General features: G+C 43.3%; 1 protein-coding gene across 1 annotated transcript in view; it reads right to left on the bottom strand.

Moving 5' to 3' along the window:
- Nucleotides 1-3,340: 3,340 nt before the first annotated feature.
- shisa9a (shisa family member 9a) overlaps nt 3,341-20,531 on the bottom strand; it is a 33,025-nt gene continuing 15,834 nt past the window's right edge. Inside the window, exons 3-4 of the mRNA XM_077000329.1 lie at nt 8,235-8,363; nt 3,341-6,250 (exon numbers count right to left, since the gene is read on the bottom strand). Coding sequence (XP_076856444.1) covers nt 5,853-6,250; nt 8,235-8,363 — 527 coding nt within the window. The 3' untranslated portion in view covers nt 3,341-5,852. The remainder of the gene's footprint in view (nt 6,251-8,234; nt 8,364-20,531) is intronic.

Raw genomic sequence — 20,531 nt, 5'->3', positions numbered from 1 at the left:
TCTAAGCAGGCGGCACAAGTTCCGTCACCGTGGCAACGGTTGGCTTTCATCCATGCGTTTGGGGTCTGGTTCTCTTCGCGCTCCTAATTTTGTCAAACTGACCACCAACAGACCAACTGCTTCCCTACAAAAGACCTCCAAGCTGCTCGAGATTGCTTTAGTATGCTTGCATAATATAGACATTCCTGGCTGTAAAATGGGCCCAAAGCACTGTACAGTGCTGGCGCATGCTTGCTTAACGTGCTGTTTAGATATGCATGGCACACTTCATTAGTTATCCCTGATATAAAAGTTCTTCCATTGCTGGCTATCTAATATATGCTGATATATTACCCTGAGCTAATATTAGGCCTTAATCATAATCTGGGATGTTCATCTGAAGGCATCAAAGTAGCTCGTGCAAGGTTGAGATCTACTGAACACTCACCTGGTGTCATTTCAGCAGTGTGAAGGTCCCTTGTCCAGATCCTGCCAGTAATAACAGCTTAGTGATTTTAGAGTTTCCAACCTGTCAATCAGCTCCTAATTAGTCCAGATGACAGCCCAGCGTGGAGCAAAAGGACTTATCTGAATATTTTTTCCAAACCAGCGCCTCCCACTAGCTGCTCTTATGACCTGCCATGGTTTATTCATCACTGTAATGCCTTTTGAAGGCAATGCTTAGACTGTCTCGTAGGTCTCTCTCTGGCCTTGTGTCTCTCCTCTGGGGGACAGAGTGATCTGGTCAAACACGACACGAGCTGCACTTCATCACAATTTGGGCCCAAGGACACGCTGTGAATGCGTGAAGGGGATGCGAAGATTCGAGCCCGTCCTGCACTGGAGCCTCATGCCAGGAGAGCACATCTCCAAGGCCTGATGGGCCGCGTGGACTGTTCCTCGCTCTGCTGAGCAATCGATCAGGGAGAAAGGAGGCCCCGACGGCCTTTGAGGGAGGTCCCGTGTGAGGGCCTTTTACCCGGGCTTTCAGCGGACCAGATGGCGAGCCACAGGTCTGGCCGTCTGGCTGCCCTGCCCGTGGAGATGGGAGGGGGCTGGACTCTTGGCCTCCCTCAGATGGGGAGCTGGCCTGGGGCAGGAGTGCTGCCTCATTACCAGCTAAAGATCAACAAAGGCTCTGCTTCAGCAGAAATATTAAGCCCCGACGATGACGCATCGGTACCAGTCGTATCGAGCGGTGCAAATTTGCATCTCGCCGCTGTGGCTCAGCGTGTGAACTCTCCTCGCTGACGGCTTGCTTGTCTCCTCGGCAATCCAGTGCCTCTGTGCTGGATGAGAGCGACCTGCTATACACACTGGACAGAGACCAGCGGCACAGCTCGGAGGAGGGAGGCCTGGCACTTACAGCAGGAGCTACAGTGGGGAAGTCTGGGATAGCCATGCGCTCGGGTTTCACAACGGAAATTTCACAATGTCGGTGCGGGCTCATTAAAAATTCCGATCGCCTAACAGATTGCACCCATGATTGTTGTGTGGCCTTAATTGGGTCCTTTCAAGCAGACTAAGGAAGAAGGTGCTGCTATAATTAACTGGCTTCTCTTTGTTCTCATTTCAGCGCACACTCCCGAGAAGCACTCGCGGACGAGAAGGGAACGCATGAGAGAAGCACTTGCAGACGACGGACACCTCTGTTTGTGTTTTCAAGAATTGCCAGAACATCTGAAGCGAAGGAAAGAAAAATAAATAAATAAACAAGCAAAAAAAGAAAAAAGCCCAAGAAATCATCAACGTCAGCAACAACCCTGCACACTGAACAGAAGGTTCAGGTTTGGCTGGCACGGAGCGTCATACTTCATTCCAAATACATTCATTCAGTGCAGAATATGCATTTATCACAATGATGAAGGGCTTTTTTTTGCAGATAATCATGTAGAGGAGACTGAACACAGCATGCAGTTTATGGGAAATTGGCCCGTTCTTTCTCTTACTGAAACAGGATACAGAGAGACAGTGTGTTTCTGTTAAATAAGTGAAAAGTCAGCAGGCGGCTGAGGTGGATTAAGGAACTGATCTCTCTGTAGCCGTGCTGAAATATTGGGGAAAAGGACGTGTCTTTGCTTTTGATCTGCTTCTGCTGGAATGGACTCTTCATTTCTGTGCATCTCACATGTTTAAATGGTCCTCTCTTCTAACAGATCCACAGCAGAGTAACAAGTCTGTTTTCCAGCTGGTGAGCGTAGCTGTCTTTGTCTGTGTTACATGTGCATTAAGGGGTACCTTTCACCTATGCAGAGCATTGCAAAGCAGCCTGGGAAAGCTGCTTAGGATTGTAGTCACAATGTCTCTTAAGACATAGACAAAGAAAGTAGTTTGAATTCATAGGAGTTTGTCATAAATGAATGTTATATTACAAACACTTTTTTGCCATTTTAACTGCCATTTTTACAGTTATGAAATCAATACGGCAGTGTGCAATGGTAGCTTCTTTAAAATAATGACAAGCAATATGAATTATATTCCTCATTTCAGAAATTATGCATGTGGGTGCATGTGGGTGAGCCCTTGAACCTGATTAGCTGCTACACACAAATGAAAATATTCAGTGTTTAATTGAATCATAAAACTAATAGCCATTTCATACTTATCTCATAGCCTGTATCTCCAGCACAATCTGTGGAGTTTAGCAAACTCATTTCACACTTAAAATTCAATTAGTATTTGCTCAAACAATTTACTCTCGGTACAGTCAAGGTTTCCCTGTCTTTTGACTGCAAATGTCAGAGTAATTTGTAATTATTACACGCTTGTGTGATTGAGCGTTTCCCGCCGGCTCTTGGGACCTTTTGTGTGTACGGCATTTTGTAAACTTAGACCTCAGCCATGAAGGGCTTTGTGAGAGGGGATGCCTGACTTCAAAGACAGCAACATCACCTACAGAAATCCTCCTGAGGTCCAGTTAACTTGGAAGCATTTCCCTGTGTGAAGATATGTTGTCTCATGTGATTAGAATATAAATTCTGATTCTATTTAAAAAATCAGCTTTTGTAGCTGTGGAAATTCAATTTATGTTTTCTTTTGTTTCTATTGTACATTGATAAATACAATACATTTTGATCCCATAACTACCACATATTTACCTCAGGAATTACGTTTTGTGCATGGTCATCATAACAAAAAGATGCATGACAGGGAACACTTTTAGAACACATGATGCTTATCCATAGATTAGGTTTGCCACAGTCACTAGAGGTAATCAGACACTAGATGAAATCAGACACTAGACGAAATCAGACGCACGTTCTTAGCAACGTTTGTTAAATGGTTTTTATTTTCTGCACTGTTGTTGTGCTGTTTTTGCTTGTCCATTGTATGTTGTTTCATATAACATTTACTAATGGATTTCCACACTCCTCTCCCATACAAAGCACATTTTTAAAGACTCGGCCGTGACCTCAGATGGCGTCCTGCAAAAGTAAAGGTTCTTGCCCGAACATACGTCTCCCTTTCCCCACGAAGAACTCAGTTTGAAGACCAGATTACTCAACCATCAGGATGACAGATGGAAGAGATGAAAAGCACGCTCTCACAGTGGCGAGTGTCATAGCAAGCAGAACAGATCCCAGTACGGGAGAAGATCCGGCTGGGCTGCGGAGCCGTCCCGGCTTCCCAGTCTGACCAGCCCACTCGGCCGGCCTGCTGAACAGACAGCGTGCTCAGAGAACTCGGTGCTGCTAATTTGGTCATCCGCACCCGGCACCTCGGCGTGCCTCCCGTCAACCGTCAGAAACTTTGTTTCCTGGCAGGGCAGCAAAGCCTCGACAGAACTGAGCGTGCTCAGCCACTGGCTAATTCTAGCCACCTGTTTGGAGGTGAATCAGTTGAAGAGTATCAGCTGAGGACTGGAGCAGGTGCTTCACGTGAACTCCAAGAGCCCAAATTGAATCAACCCGAATCAAACCGAATTGATCCGAATCTACCTGAATCGATCCGAATCAAGCTGAATCAAGCCGAATCAAGCCGTGCCCCGCTGTTTCTCTCAGACCCTCTTCAGGGAACTCGGCTCAGCCAGTGAAGATGAAACACTTGAGCATGGCTTCTTGTGTGTGTGTGTGTGCGTGTGCGTGTGTGTGTGTGTGTGTGTGTGTGTGTGTGTGTGTGTGTGTGTGTGTGTGTGTGTGTGTGTGTGTGTGTGTGTGTGTGTGTGCGTGCGTGTGTGTGTAAACCAGGAAGAGCAGACCAAGTTCTGGGCAATCAGGAGGACAAGGCAGGAGAACACATACATGGAGAAGCACATTTATGGAGAAACACGCTCATGGAGAAACACGTTCATGGTGAAACACATTCATGGATGTCATCTGGAGGCCCATAAAACTTATGTTAGACTGGCATTATTATGCATTGCTGAATTAATTCAATTTAACCCACCAAAGTTCTCTAAAAATGTTCTCTAAACGACTTCCCTTTGACAGTGCAGGCAGCAATGGAGAAAAAATATATATTATGAGGAGAATGAAGAAACAAATGCTTATTTTATTCCAATATTATAACTTGATTTTGAGAGATACTGTTATTTTCAGAACAACCACATCCATTATATTGTGATGCAGTAGCAGAAAACAGTTTTATCTGGAATGTACAATTGAGTGAAAAAGACAGATAGATAATAAAATTATACACAACTTCAACAAGCTAATTCTTGGCACAATGTACTGTATCATTTGCATACATATACTGGCAATAGTATAAATATATATATATATATATATACTTTGAAAATCATTTTCACCAGAATGTCTGTCTGAAAAAATAATCTTCCTCCAATACTAAACACTACTGAACTAAAAACACTAAAACCTCGTGGTTGTAACTGAGCTGCAAAACCACCTACTGTCGTGGAGAAACACCAGACAAGTATTTCAACATGCTCTTATGTGCTCAAGAGGACACAACAAAACACATAAGAAATGAATGTTAAATATCCCAATGGGAGGTCAAACACTTATTTCCAAAGATCGAGGGCTAACAGACACAATCTGTAGCAAAGTGGCCTGTGTTCTTTAACAGCGCTGTTCCCTGCTCCGCCCCCTTTTACTCACGGTAGTCACGGTGACACATCTAGTAGAAATGGCCACTTATGAGATCACACTAGCTCTTGAGAACTCAAATGTCGTTTCGTGAAGTTGGTTACATGGCAGAGATTTTAGAGAGTAACTGAATTAAATGGCGGCGTTTATGAAGTGAACGTGGAAGTCACAGCCCTAGAATACCGGCCCTTTATACAACGCTTGTTCATGGGTGACTCTGTCATTGCGCCTTTCAATAGTATCTTCAATTAAGGCATCTGCCACCAAACGAGGAACAGTGAAGGCCAAGGGAAGATGCTTCTAAAGACATTGTGTACATCACAGAACTGTGATTCTGCACCACCTCTAGCCACATGTTACATGCTCCACATTAGCCCTTGGGTCTTTGGGCTCAATACCTTAGTGCATTAAATTCCGTTTAAGAGTCAACATTTTGCAATCTTTCTTGGTGTTTCAGTGTATTCGATTTTATTTATTGCTTGTTTACTTTGACTCTTTTTGTTCCTTTTATTTAATACTGTCTATCACCATCGTTGATTGCACATGAACACATTGTTCTAATGGATATACGCTATAGTGAACATTTGACAGAAACAATGGAATTTGCCAGGTATCACAGTCAGCTGTTGTCATTGTGAGGTCTCTAGAAGCCCACTGACCCCCTGCCTCATGCTTGGCCAATCACAGCATGACTGGCTCATCTCTGCAGCTGTGCCTCCATTCCATAAGGGGGCAGAGTGATGCTTACTGTCAGGATAGTGATCATTCCCCGCCTCTCTCCTGCTCTGACCGGAGGCTGACAAACCCCATGAAGGCTTGGCCACGCCCTCACACGGTCACTTCTGTCTTACTGTTGGTCACGAAGTAGGGTTGTGTGGGTAGGTAGTGGTGACTGCGGGCTGCGTGGAGCTGGTTGATCTGTCCCACGGTGCAGGGCTTCTTCGGCCCGTAGGTCTTGCGACGGCCCAGCGTCTCCGTGCCGTCCCAGCCCCTAAGCATGCCCGTGGTGGCGATGGTGTTGGAGCTGTAGGCCACGTGGTGTGGCACATGGCTCTTGATGACCTTAGGTTTCTGTCCGTTCTGGTTGGGACACGGTAGCTCGGTGACGTAGGAGGCGGTGGGCTCCACGTGCTCCATCCGTATCGCGTGGAGAGGCAGGGTGCCTTTCCCCGCCATCTCAGTCAAGCGCTGCTGCTTGTTGTAGAAGTCGCCGTTGGCTTTGGCCGCTGACAGCAGAGCAGAGGAGAAAAATTAATGAGGCAAAGAGAAATTAAATTGCGTCTACAGAGCAATTTGTCTTACTTGGTCATTCTTTAAAGAATCATTTTGCTTGTAAAAACTGGTCATGCTGTGTATCTTAATAAACCACCTTCTGGTATTTAATAGTGGTTTTAGAAGAAGGTTATATTTACATTCCCTAACAGATGATGATTGTGATGACAACAATAACAACAACACTGGTGATGGCATTATCATTATTATTATCCATCTTTGTCATTTAGGCTTTTATCCATCCATTGGTTGACTAGCGAATGTGTATTTTTTTACTGAGTTGATGCAGGCACTGCTCATTAAAGCACATAAACTCCACCTATTAGTCATGCACCAACAAGAATGGTCGTCTTTTGCTCGTCTGGTGAGATGACCTAGACAGTACGGGTGCGCGGACCATTACATTCTTATGGTGGAAATGCTCATTGATCTATGATTGTGCTGTCTGCGTGCCAATGCAGCGTGGCTGGCCTTCCCGGGCTCACACAGCTGCCCCGGAGGGCACGAATGTTTTCAGTGGCATTTGTTTATCAAATGTCTTCTTCTGACCTTTAATCTGTCATGCAGTTCATTGAGAGGAAGCCCCCCCAAATGGAGCCACTGGTCCTGTCACTCTGGTGCACTAATGGGACGCTTCAGTCGTTTGTAAAAGTCTTCAATTAAACTTGTTTGCAGGGGGATTTGAAACAAGATCTTTTTGATCTTTTCAACATGTCTTCAATCACCTGCAAGAATGATGAGTTAACTGCCAATGGGTCTACACTGATATTCTGAAAACCAACATGTTGTTGTCAGTAATGTGTGTATAATGTCACAAAGTTGATTGCTCATCAGGGTCTGGCTAGGGCACGCCAGGCCAGCAGTGCTGCATGCTGTCAAGCGACGTGTCTTTTTGCTTGATGATTCATGTCCAACCATGAACCATGACTCTAACCCAGAGTGCAAGTTATCCTCACTTTCTCAGTTTGAGCTTCATAGCTGATTACTTCAGCATCCTTGAAGATAGATATACCACACATACTGAGTTTGGTGTGTGTTGCAATGATGAATCTTGTGTTTTGCTCACCAGTCCTGCCCTGAGTGAGATGCTATTTTCCATGGCCATAGATATTGCACTCACTCACACAACATTACACCAACTTCACAGCAGTCTCTGTATTCAGGAGCAAATGTTTGGCTCAACCATGATAAGGCAGAACCTTTTTTTGAGATTTTGAGACCACTGGCTCTAGTTGGAATTAACAATTACATTACTGTGCCCAATAAGTTAGTTTCAACTTTGCTCATGGAAGCTCAGCATCTGACCTCCCACAACTGATCTATAGTTCAGGAGAATAGAGCGATTGTTATTGTTGTCATTATTGTTTATATACAGGGCACTTTGCTGAACTGTGGACAGAGAATTCAACCAACCAGATATCAAGCGGAGGTATGGACTACATAGAAAGGCATGTGTTTGCTCCAGACATATGAAAGGTAATTGGCCAGAGATTTGTTCACATTAAAGGGAGATAGGCTATCCATATATCTCTGAGGTGGATTTCCTGGTGTTACTTTATTAGTTAGTGCCACGTCTCCATGTCCAGGAGAAATCCAATACTGTGACCTTAGAGGAGCGTTGGAGGGACAGGGAAGATAACTATCGATTGGTAGAACTGCGGTTTATCAGCTCTCCAGCTCTCAGCCTGTGGTTTCGTCTCCTTTGGGAATTTACAGGAGAAGGCAATTAAATAAAAAAGAAATAACAGTGACTCCACGGAGTCTGTTTCCCTCTTCTGGGCCATGTCTCGGTGTGTCAGTCATAATGAGGGGAAATTAGGCCGTCTCGCTGGTCTTGCAGGGGTTGGGAAAGGCATCTGTGATGATGTGACTGAATGTGTTTAGTGGAAAACGTGATCCTGGCTCCCATTTCGAAGAGAGAGTTTAACTGTGTCTTACCCACAGCCTTCAGCGTGGCGTATTTGTTGAGTTCTTTGCTGGTCTGTTGCTGTTGCTCGTAGACATGGGCGAGCTGGCTCAGGGCAGGGTAGGGGTGAGCCTGGCCTATGTTGTGCATCTGGGGAGCCTCTGAGAACGACAGAAGAAGCAAAAGGCAAGAAGGTTAGACATATGCATTGTTCCAGGACACAACAGCGTAAGAGCGGTTTGCAGCTGAAAAGGTGCTTTGGGTCCACCCTGGAGTTTCTTTCTTCTCCATGGGCCTATTTTGTCACTGCAGGGGCTTCATTACCTCAGACAAAGATAGAGGACAGCAAGAGTAAGAAACAACTGAACAAGAGACTCTGAAACTTCTGGCCTCTCAAAAGTTGAACCGCCAGTTCTGCACCAATCAGAAAGAAAAGTGGCTGTGCGCCATGCACCTCTGCACGAAGGAAAAAAAGGGAAGAACCACAGAGTCCACGCTCACGCTGTCCTCGAGCTCCGCTCCATCCCCGAGCAGCCGCCACATGTGCGTGGGCGGCTTCATTGATTTTCACTCTCACCTCACTCCAGTTGGGGAAGACGGATTGTCAGCACGCGAGCGCCGATCAAAGCGCCGTAACCTGCCCGTCGTGCCTGTCAGCAAGCAGCTCCTGTTGTGACTAATTAATCACTTCACCCTGCTGCAGGGTTGCTGACACACGTCGGCGCCGAGCGCCACGCAGTCACACCGTGCCAGCCGGGCCAGTGGAGCCGGTGGCCTGGGTGAGCTGCAGAGCCTCATGGGCCTTCGTGGAGTAAACAAAGGCAGCAAGGTTCAGTGAACTCGCAAGGAAGTTCTCAACAAAATAAATGACTGTTCCCATCTATACCCTTAACATCACTGAGTCATTAACCACACATGCAACTGAACCAGAAACTGATCAAAATAAGACATGTTTTAATACTATAGGATCATTTTTACAAATGAGGTAAAGGCTTCACATAAATGAAGACATTGAACTGTTTGAAAGGAAATTGTACAGGAGGGTGACTGGAAGTGAGAAAGCATGAACAAAATCAATTTGAATTGTTTATGTTACATAGAAATAATATTATTTTCATATTTTTTAAATGTATCACTGTGAAAGTAATAGAAAGTAATAGTAATAGTAGTGTCAATTTTCTATTTCAGAATACTGGATTAGATTAGAATACTGCATTAGGTTTAAAATTCCAGTGTAAAGATTTGAACATAAAAACATTAATTTCATGTTCAGTTTTGAAATTGAAGTTGCAAACGGAAACAAGGACAAAGGTCAAGAGTTCAGCTTCTTGGGTGAAACTGAAGTCTGTATTAATGAAAGCCCTCTGGACTACAGCAGGACAACCAGCCCGCAACAGCGAGAGCTAGGCCATCATGCCAAAACACTGTTCCAAGAGTATGTGCACAAAGAAAAAGAAATGCTTGTTACAAAGTCAGTGTGCACATGGATATTTTGATGAAGTCAAGGTTAATGCAGTACTTGGAATTAGTTATTTGAAGAAAACAACCTTATAATTTCACTGATTAGCAATACTTTTGCTATAATGTCTTGTTTGTATCTTTGCTAGTCACTGAAATTGATGATATGCACATTTAGGGTTAGAACAGAACTTGAGACCGCTGGAGTCACTCCTAAATATTTCAGAATATATAATTCACACTTCATTAATCCAAATGAATTCTCTTCATAGGGAACTCATTGAACTTGATTAAAATTCACACCCATATTTCTATCAAATATTAATAATTTACTTCATTATTCATTATTTTGTTCTTTTTTATTCTCTTGTAATGTGACTTCATGCTTCCTCAGATCTGTGGAATTCCCTTTCATTTCAAACCACATCTCCACTGAAGAGGAAGTGATTTTCAGGCCTGCTGTGCTTTTCTTCTGCCTTAACATCAAACACCTCGTCTCCTGTCCTGCATCCTGAGGCCTTCCACTAGAACACAGACACCACCTCTTTTTCTCTCTTCAATGTTGGATGTGGTGAAATATATGAACCACGAGCCAAGGATAATGATACAAACCAAAACCAATGAACCAAAACGAACCACGACAGTATTTAGCATGATCGACGTTTTTAGAAGAAGCTTTTTTTTGGACCAGATCACGTCTGTTAAATGTGCCTGCTGTTCGTTCAGCTCACCACAGATTTCTCAGCCTACTCGCTTGAACATTTGACAAAACTAGCCTGTAAGTAGGAGTGATCCTGTGCATGGTTCTACTCTGGTGCGAGTGGGGATCTCAGAGTTGGGTTTGCTTTGTGCTTGGAGCTGACTCAACTCTACCGGGAGAACCTCCTCCCAACTATTCAGCTGCAAATTGCCTTTACACTATCTTATCCTCACGCTATCTCTCTCGTCATGGCAACACATCTGTTTGCGTTCCATTTGTGATGCTAGGAGCCTGCCTCTCGCATGGCGTCCACCACCCACATGCTAAGGAAGTGGTGTTTGCAATCGATGGGAGTGCGATGCTTATTCATGTCTCTAGAAATAACCTGTTTGTGTCAGACTGCAGAGTGGGGAAACCATGTGTGCTTGGAGCATTAATGAGCAATTCTCAGTTAAACACACAAGACAAAGAAATTAAGCATTCTCTGTTTGGCTAATTGACAAGTGTAGGTCTCCATGTTTGTATTTGTCAGAGAGACGGTGTTAGCGATGGAGGGAGAGACTTCAGACGGCATTAGCATTAGAAAAAGAGACTTCAGACAGCATTAGCAACAGAAGGAGTGACTTCAGATGGCGTTAGCAATATAAGGACAGACCTCGGATGAAAACAGCGCTTCGTGCATCCAGCTGACTCAAATAGCTTAACTGAGAGTTTGATGTCAGGAAAGGTTTACAACTGGAGCAAAGTGCTGGCACCCCTCTGAGTTCATATATGCACAGTCCAAGGTGGTTGGCATTTGAGATGCCACCCCGATGCCAGACGGGCAACTCACACAGACCAGAGCCTGTTGGCTCCCGGGACGATGAAAGCTCTGCAGTGTGGACATGGCCAGTTCACGGCAGGGGTCCACGCCCCCCACTGCCTCACCACACAGAGGATGCACCTGAACCCAAGCTTGAGTACACGCACGTGTGTGTGCGTGCCCGAGCGTGTGTGTGTGTGTGTGTGTGTATGTGTGTGTGTGTGTGCGTGTGTTTGTGTGCGTGTGTGTGTACAAATACTAGTGTTACAAATACTGGTGTTACAAATACTAGCATATATAATCAGCTCCATATGTTCATCTGTTCATTTATGCTCCTTCCTGCTCATTAGTCTTAAAGAATGCTGATTCTTGTGAGATGTGACAAATACCTTCTGTACAGAGCAAACCTATCCAGCCAATGCCAATGTATCGTAGTGCTGGAATGTAGGAGTGAGCTTTAAAGGAAAGGCGGTGAAATACCATGCGTGACAAAGCGAAGATTCAACTGACAGAAGTCAGGAAGAGTATTTCCAGGTCTCGTGTATGAATCTTTGGATGAGGGCAAAATGGATGGGGGTCTTCGGTTAGGCTTTGACAGCTAACAAATTGTTTGCTATTACCCAGCTGTTGAAACAACAGCAAGCATTACAACATATAGTGTTTTTCTGACATCAAAAAATACAGTTCAGTGAGAAAGACAGAATAATGCAACGGAATCAAAGGCAGGCGTATGGCACCTGGTTATCTACGGGACCCATTTATCACAGCAGTCATCCCCCAGAATTAAACTGAATCCCTATTGCCCAGAGATTATTGGCCATCAGCTTCTCTAAAGGGACTCTGATGACATGCAGAACAGCATATGACACCCTGAAATTTAAAATCAAAAGTTAGACTACATGAAAGTGGCAGCTTTGGGGCAGGTGGGCTGAAATTCTGTTCATTTCCGCAGCAATTCCTCCCTGACAGTGCAGTCACTCAGACTGCTCATGCTGGATACTAACAGCACATCTGAACAAAGACTGACACACCATTGTTCTGAGTACACCTTAAAATGACAAAACAATGCAAGAGATACATTTGTATTTGTAAAATATATGTAGAAATGTTTTTTTTTTCTTTGTATATGCATTCTAAGGCAAAGTATACATACATGTTAAAACGTGTGTGTGTGTGTGTGTGTGTGTCGGGGGAGCAGGTGGAGGAATAATTAAATCTGCGTTTAAAGGCTGTATCCCCCCATCTCTTGCAAGCACTGTGTTGAATAAATAATCAAACCACAACACCATTACTTTGTGCAAGTGCAGGTAGTAAGTGGAAATCTCCACGGAGACTGATGTATGCTGACGGAGTAGTGTTTTCTCCTAACTCATAACCCTGTTTCCTTTCCACCAACTACCTTGTTAAATCTTTATTGGCCTGGAAGAGAGGCTTTTATTAGATATACCACCTTGAGGTATGTGTGCATGTCTTCCGCATGGTATCTGGGTCACCAGCCCTCCGTGTGTTAGGGACAGGAGAAAAATACCGCACCCTAACCTGCTCCTATCTATTCTGGACAGGTCTGTTGTGACAAGCGGGCACTGCATGTTAGTAATTTAATACCACATAATGACGTAAATCCTTCAGACTTAATGTTGACAACATTCTTTAATGGCTCAACCCGACTCCAGTCTTCAGGTGCAGTCCAGGGACCACTTGACTCAAGAGGACAGCCGTCAGCTGAGCAGAACAGGAGACGTGCCTGGCGCTGCATTGCCATTTCAGACGCTGATTTGCCAAACGCCACCTCTTTGATATGAGCGATCCATCAAGGTCTGCTGGACCGCCGATGGATGTGACTTAACACGTGTAAGCAGAGGTGAGGAAAAGATCATCGAATAACTCACATGGCACTGTTTCCTCAGGAAGCTAGATAGCGAAAAACCAAGACAAACGGATTGGTCGCGATTATTTCAAGCCCTGAAGCATACCGGTTCTGTCTCTCCCTGTGATTGTCCGTCAACCTTGGAGCTTAGGAAACACATCTCTGAGCAGTTTAGCTCCATGTCTGTTACGTCTAACCAAATGTGTCCTGTCTTGCTTCTGTCTGAGCACCCACGGTCCCCAGAAAGATCACTGAGCGAGGTTAAATATATCAAGGTTGCCACAAAAGCAGACAGAGAGCGAGTCAACACTGTGGCCATGAGACACCTCTCCCTTGGCTTATTAAAGGTGCAGGGGGGTATTTCGGGAGCTCTGTGTCCCAGAGGACGGAAGTGTGAGAAGGGCACCAGTGCTCTCCACTGCCTCCCACTCCACATCACACAGGACCTTTCTGCTCATGGCTGCCACTCACGGTCCTGACATTACAGAAACGCAGGCGACGAGGAAGGCTCTAACCGCATCCTGATTGCACTGCGTCAAGTTTTGCCTCCTCAGGGACCCTCGGTGCCTAAGGTCTGTCTCTGGTGCTCCCCTCTTTACACCAGAGGCCAAGCCCACAGTCGGATAAGTGTGAGGACTTTCCATGGTGATTTCTTCACTCTTAAGATTGATAATGAAATTAAAACAATGCATCTAAAGCCAAGGCAAGACAAACGTATTTTTACAGCACGTTTCAAAGTGCCTTACACCGACATAAAATAAGTAAATGATTAAATATGTTACATCCTGAGATGTACTGTATGTTTGAGAACATTTTAGCTAGATAAAAGACAAAACATTACATAAAAGAGTTAATTAAAATAGAAAATATAATAATTATAAAAATAACACTAAAAACTATTTATTTGAAAAGAGAATAATAAAGTAAATTAAAAGAGGTAAAAATACATTTAAAAATGCAATAATAGTGCAATAATAAGAGTGCAACAATAATAATAACACGAAGTGCTGCCAGTTCATAGGATCAAACATACATGAGAACAAGAGATTAGAAATGTCACATTTGGGGCACAGCTAAGTTCATCTGGGAGTTACAGTGTTGTGTAGCATAAGAGTTAAATGCAGCTTGGTTATGTTTTTAAAGCTCTAGTCTCTAAGCTGCCCTGTGTCCATGGATCTAAGACCCTCCTGGGTTTATACTCTTTAAGCATACCTGAAAAGTATTCAGGGCCTAATCCATTCATTGATTTATAGACTAGTATTAATGCTTTAAAGACCATTCTATAACTAAGTCAGGGTAGATCTTTTAACACTGGGGTAATGTGTTCTCTTCACTTTACAGTCCTAGTTAAAACTCTCACAGCAGCACTCTGCATACTTTGCAGCTGTTGAAATTGTCTTTGTCCAGTTAGGAGACCAGATCTGGTGCCAGCCTTGCTGAATTGTGCATGCATGAATTGTGTTTGGGATATTAAGCCTTTAACACTAGCCATATTAACAAGATGATAGAAATGTGTTGCGGTGGTTGATATTTTACTAGGTCTTTAGGTTTTTTAGATCCCTAGTGATCCCTCCATTTAGCAATAGTGGCTTGTCTTGGCTGTTTATATGAAGTTTTTCTGTTGCACGTGTTATGTGTTTTGGTGCCGTGCCCCTCACAGGTGGTGCATATTGAGTTCACTGTGTCACCCGTGTGCAGTAATGTCGTTTGTTGTTTCTTTATAAGCCCTTTGTTTTGTATGGCTGACAGTCGCTCATTAACATTACACTGATGTGCTTCAGTTGTGGTTTTTTGGGATTTTGTTCATTTTCAGTAAATTCGCCCATGACAACCGGTGGCCAAATATCATAACCACTGCTTTATGTTAATTTAACTAAGGGAGATTCTCATCCAGGTATTTATGTGCTTAAAATATGTGACAGGCTATAATCATTTGGAGAGAAAAACTGATATATCTGTGTATCTTCTCCATGACTGTGATAGGGCATTTTGTTGTGATATAGAATTTGACATATATTGGGGAGTTCCTGCTAATCCTACCCAATTTTCCAACCTGTCTAGAAGTACACTGTGATCTACAGCAGGGGTCACCATCCACCGGGCCGTGGACCAGTACCGGTCCGTGGGTCATTTGGTATTGGGCCGCACAGAAAAAAAAATTATCGACGATCAGAGTCTGAGTAATGTTTTATTTTGAAAAATAAAAAATTGGGATTTTCTTCTCTATTACATCAGTCGGTGCATATGGTAAGTTTTATTTTTATGTGCTTTATATTTATTTTTATGCCAGTTGTATAATTTTATTTCGCCCACACTTCAAAGGCCGGTCCGTGAAAATATTGTCTAACGTAACCGGTCCATGGTGTAAAAAAGGTTGGGGACCGCTGATCAACAGTGTAAAATATAGCACTAACATCAGAACTGACATTACAGAGTCAGTCGTATTCAAGTTTATATCATTTGGCATGAGGGTAATATCATATATACTATGGTCAGGTCAGACACTCGACTAGAAAATGACAGGGTGACCATTTACATTGATACCCAACCATTAATTGTTTGTATAACACTTTCTCAGTTATGTTACATACGCTATATTGCCTACAGTATTCGCTCAGCCATCCAAATCATTGGATTCAGGTGTTCCAATCACTTTCATGCCACTGGTGTATAAAACCAAGCACCTTGGCATGCAGACTACTTCTACAAACATTTGTGAAACAATTTCTCTCTCAGGAGCTCTGTGAATTCCAGTGTGGTACTGTGATAGGATGCCACCTGTGCAGTCGTGAAATGCCCCTGCTACTAAGTGCTCCACAGTCAACTGTCACTGGTATTACAACAAAGTGGAACAACAACAACTCAGCCACAAAGTGGTGGGCCACATAATACGACAGAGCGGATCAGTGGTGCTGAGGTACATGGTGCGCAGCGGTTGGCAACTTTCTGCCGAGTCAATCGCAACCGTCCTAACTTCACGTGGCCTAACTTCACGTGGCCTAACTTCACGTGGCCTTCAGATTAACTCAGATCAGTGCGCGGAGAGTTTCGTGGAAGGGGTTTTTCAATGGCTGAGCAGCTGTATCCAAGCATTACATGCAGTGGTGTACAGCACATTGCCACTAGACTCTGGAGCAGTGGAGATGTGTTGTCTGACGTGACCAATCACGCTCTTCGTCTGGAAATCCGATGGGCAAGTTTGGGTTTAGCGGATGCCAGGTGAACTGTATTTAATTGCATTGTGCCAAGTTTGAGGGAGGGGGGATTATGGTGTGGGGTTGTTTTTCAGGGATTGGGCGTGGCTCCTTAGTTACAGTGAAAGGAACTCAATGCTTCAACATACTAAGAGATTTTGAACAAAGAACAGTTTAAGCTGCTATCACTGCAAAGGGTGGGCTGACATTATATTAACACACACACACACACACACACACACACACAAACACACACACACACACACACATATATATATATGTATAATTGACAGCACTAATATATATATATATATATATATATATATATATATATATATATATATATATATATATATATATATATATATATATATATTAGTGCTGTCAATTCCAGGTGCCGCGATTAAAAGTACTCACCAGGATTTTGCTCAGGCTTCCTGGATTGTGTTGATTCCACTATTTTTACCTGGATTGCTAATTAGAAAATCTAGCAAGCTAGAGCAAAATCCTGGTGAGGACTTTTAATCGCGGCACCTGGAATTGACAGCACTTTGAGAAAGTCAGTTGGCAAAGTGTCAAGACAACATGTATTGTCAGGTATTTTAAGGTCAATTGTATTAAATTGTGACAAAAGAACTTGATTGTGTTTGGCTATTGATGGAGATTTGTTTCATTATTTGAGCACGAGATAAGTGTAATGTTTCTGATTTTATCATCAATAATTCATTACAATTGTCAGTGAAGTTCTGCAGCCCTCTGCTTTGGGGGTTTGTTAGCATTTCTACCATGATTAAAAGAGTGTGAATATTGTTGTTATTCCTGTTAATGATCATAGAGAGATGAGACTGTCTAGACAAACTCTAACTCAATAGAAAATAGATGTCAGGGGGTTCCTCCATGGAGATTTCTGTTTGACCAAAGTCTTCTGAGTCTTTGCGAAATCCCAGACAATCAGAAAATTCCATTTGAAATGATCCAGGGGTACATTCACAGAGCCTACACTTATGGATTCATAAACTGATCACATGCACTCATTTATGTACCTTTTTTAACAAGAACAGCTGTTTGAGAATCAAGAAGGATCAGTGTTTCAAAGGAAAACACAATGATCAGAATGCCAAATCCTTAAGGATGTTAGATATGTTAGGGTCCTTAGTAATGAGTGTGTCCCTTTGTGTAGGTTCCCATGCTGCAAAGACCAAAAGTATCAAATAAAGCAGAAACTTATTTGATTTTATTTTCCTTGGCATTACCCACATGCATGATAAAATCATCAGTTATAATGAAAAGAACTGGCAACATTTCAGAGGAATCATGTAGAATGCACGCACAGTATTTTGGAGTATTTGGAGGATTCTGGGAGGATTGTAGAAAACAGATATTCAAAAGAAAACAAGGTGCCAAGTGAAATCTCCTTGCATTGGAGTTTTCAGCAAATATTCATAACACTGAAGTTTGGAGTTGTTCACTGAGAATAACACCACTGCCTTCTGTCAGCCTTGTTTCAATGTGACTTTAGAAAGGTCAATTAATAAAAAAATATGTAGCTGGCCAAGGAAGAGATGTTTAGAAGTGCTGCCTTTGTACTGAACATACTCTGCTCCGAGTTGCCCCCGGGGGATGATGGAAGAGCTGCTTATGGCAGTGTCGGACTGACCGAATAGACCTTCAGATCGAGGAGTGGGAACTCAGGAGGTAGAGGAGGTGGAACCTTTGGGCTAGCTGCAATGGATTGAGGAATCCATAATCCCCCATGGTTCCCCCAGGTCCTCCTCCTTCTCAGAAAAAGTCAAAATGTGGAGAGGAGGGTGTTGAGAGAGAGAGAGGGGGGGGTTGAAGGGGTGAAGGGGTGAAGGGGTGGTGCAGATTCTGGTGGTGGTTGCAGAAATCTTGATGGTTAATGCAGGTTATCCTGAGTCAGATGTTCCACTTGAGTCATGTCAGGTCTTCTTTTCTTTGTTCTCTTCAGCTGTGATGTTTGAAGGCCCATCATCAATGCAAACTGCTAACAGGTGATAGAGTGAAAAAAAGATGGTTGTCCTTAAAGATTTTATAGCTTTCATACAAAACATATTTGCAAGAATAACAGCTTAAAGTAAACACCCAGTGTAAACTGGAATGCATTAATTGTCACTGTTTTCCCCCAAATGTATTCAATATGCAAAAATATTTTGTATTTTCACTGGTATATGCTGTAGAAATCGATCAGAGTGCAGTCATCTGTGAAAAGTTAGAATAACAGGCCATGATAAATCATACGGGAGCAGTTTTCATAGCCGAGCTAGTAAATGCATTATGTGTTCGGCGTCACCTTCAGATACAGAAGTCCAGCGATTCTCCCACAAATCCCATACCAAAGTCTGCATGATACAATATGCAAAGTGGTCTTAGCAGTGTGTGAAACAGCTGTAAACACTTTACTTTAACGCCAGTGTGCGTTCTCCACCCTCAGCGATGTCTGTAATAATGTGGGGACCATGAAACATCCACGTTCCTCGTGTATTATGAAGACGCAGAACAGACAGACGATTTATGTGTACCCTGATAAAGCAGACGCCCTGGGTGCCTGTCAGCTGTCTGAGGCTCTCTGCACCCTTCTCTTTAAGGATACCAGTAGCAGGCTAGAGGGCCCAAACCACGGCGCCTTAGCAACAGCGCTCGAGAAAGAGTTCTCCAAGGCAAAGGACCTCCTCTTGGAGATGGGTGAACACTCTCCTGCCAAGATATGCTTTGCTTCTGAAGGAGTTTAAAAAAAGCCTAGCTCCCATATGGAGTACCAATATCCCCCCAGAGCAAAGTTCCAAGCTCTTTCACCAGCAGAGAGCACAGATATGAAGAGATGCAGCTTACACATCAAAGCGGAACATTCAGGACAGGACCGGAGGGGTGTCCAACACACCCATACTTCAGCAATATGGCTTTTCTTTCTTTCTCATGTTATGTTTTGTATGATCATATTTTTTCCTGATGATAGTATCACAAATCATGTAGTACTGTATATGCCTGCTGTGTTGAAAAGAACATGTAAGGCACTTGGGACAGGAACGAGACCCTTTTACATAGGATCATTCTATCTCTCATACACACACACACACACACACACACACACACACACACACACACACAGAAGCGATTACTAGAATTGTTTCAAATGGTTAATTATCAAGTTCATCCTGCTTAACATCTGTTATGCAATTTATGCCAACTATAGCCAGGGATATTTTTTTTTATTCTTGCTGCCAAAGTGTTTGGTTACAGCTCATTATATATTCTGACCTGTACACTTTCCTTGCTGTTAACAACTGGTGTGAGGTGTGAATACTCAAACACAAACAAATGCGCATCGTCATTTTCACCCACACCTAGTCCCTGTTCCACAGACAGCAGACTCTTTAACCAGGTGCCCAGATGTATTCATTAAATCATTGTGCTAATACTACACACAACTCGTATTTCCCGGGAGAGTTTTTGCATTATAACAACTGTGAGACCTGATATTATCTGAAGGTGAAATTTTGTTCACTTAAAGTGTGAGCTGAGCACACAGAGGACAGAAATTATTCCAATTTCCGTCATGTAAAATGATAAATGGTTGCGTGCTGCTAAGTGTTCTGCTGGAAATCCATTAACCTGTCACTTCCTTCATTGCTGAATGTTACACATAATGAATTATGCATAATTTTTGGCCACAGAATTGGTGATCTAAGGTGATCTAAGGACTTAGGAATGTGTGTGTGTGTGTGTGTGTGTGTGTGTGTGTGTGTGTGTGTGTGTGTGTGTGTGTGTGTGTGTGTGTGTAAAATGTTTTTTGCATGTGTGTGTATGTTTGCATGAACATGTGCAGAAAGGATGCTGAGGTGCGCAGTACAGGGTGTGTAGAAAGAGGAAAGAAACCAGCAGGTGGTGACCAGATGAAATGAAAGCTGAGTAAAACAGAAAAGGGTTAAGTCTTGACCTTCAAACAGAAGACAGAATATCGGGAGGACTAGAGAGCAGTATGCTTCCATCCAAACGTGAAGACCTCATCCCAAGCATGCTGCTAATCAATGGAGTTATTTCCTTTAGAACTGGACTAACATTTTTACATTGTTCTGACTATAGTTTGGCCTCTGTGGAAGAGAAACAAATATCTCTACTTCACAAACTAATGTATTGGTTTATATACTGTCAGACTGTACTGTTCGTTAACCCCTGCTACGTAATACTGCCTTCATGTTCGTTCAGGTGTTAAGGTAATTTCCCTTAAATGATGCCCTCTGTCCTTGGTTCGTTTTAGATGTCCCAGCAGTGAGAGGTATCAGCTTCCTG

Source organism: Brachyhypopomus gauderio, chromosome 3 (assembly GCF_052324685.1).
Source record: "Brachyhypopomus gauderio isolate BG-103 chromosome 3, BGAUD_0.2, whole genome shotgun sequence".
Lineage (NCBI taxonomy): Eukaryota > Metazoa > Chordata > Actinopteri > Gymnotiformes > Hypopomidae > Brachyhypopomus > Brachyhypopomus gauderio.
The sequence above is the reverse complement of the archived record's forward strand: the minus strand, read 5'-3'. Positions and strand labels throughout refer to the sequence as shown.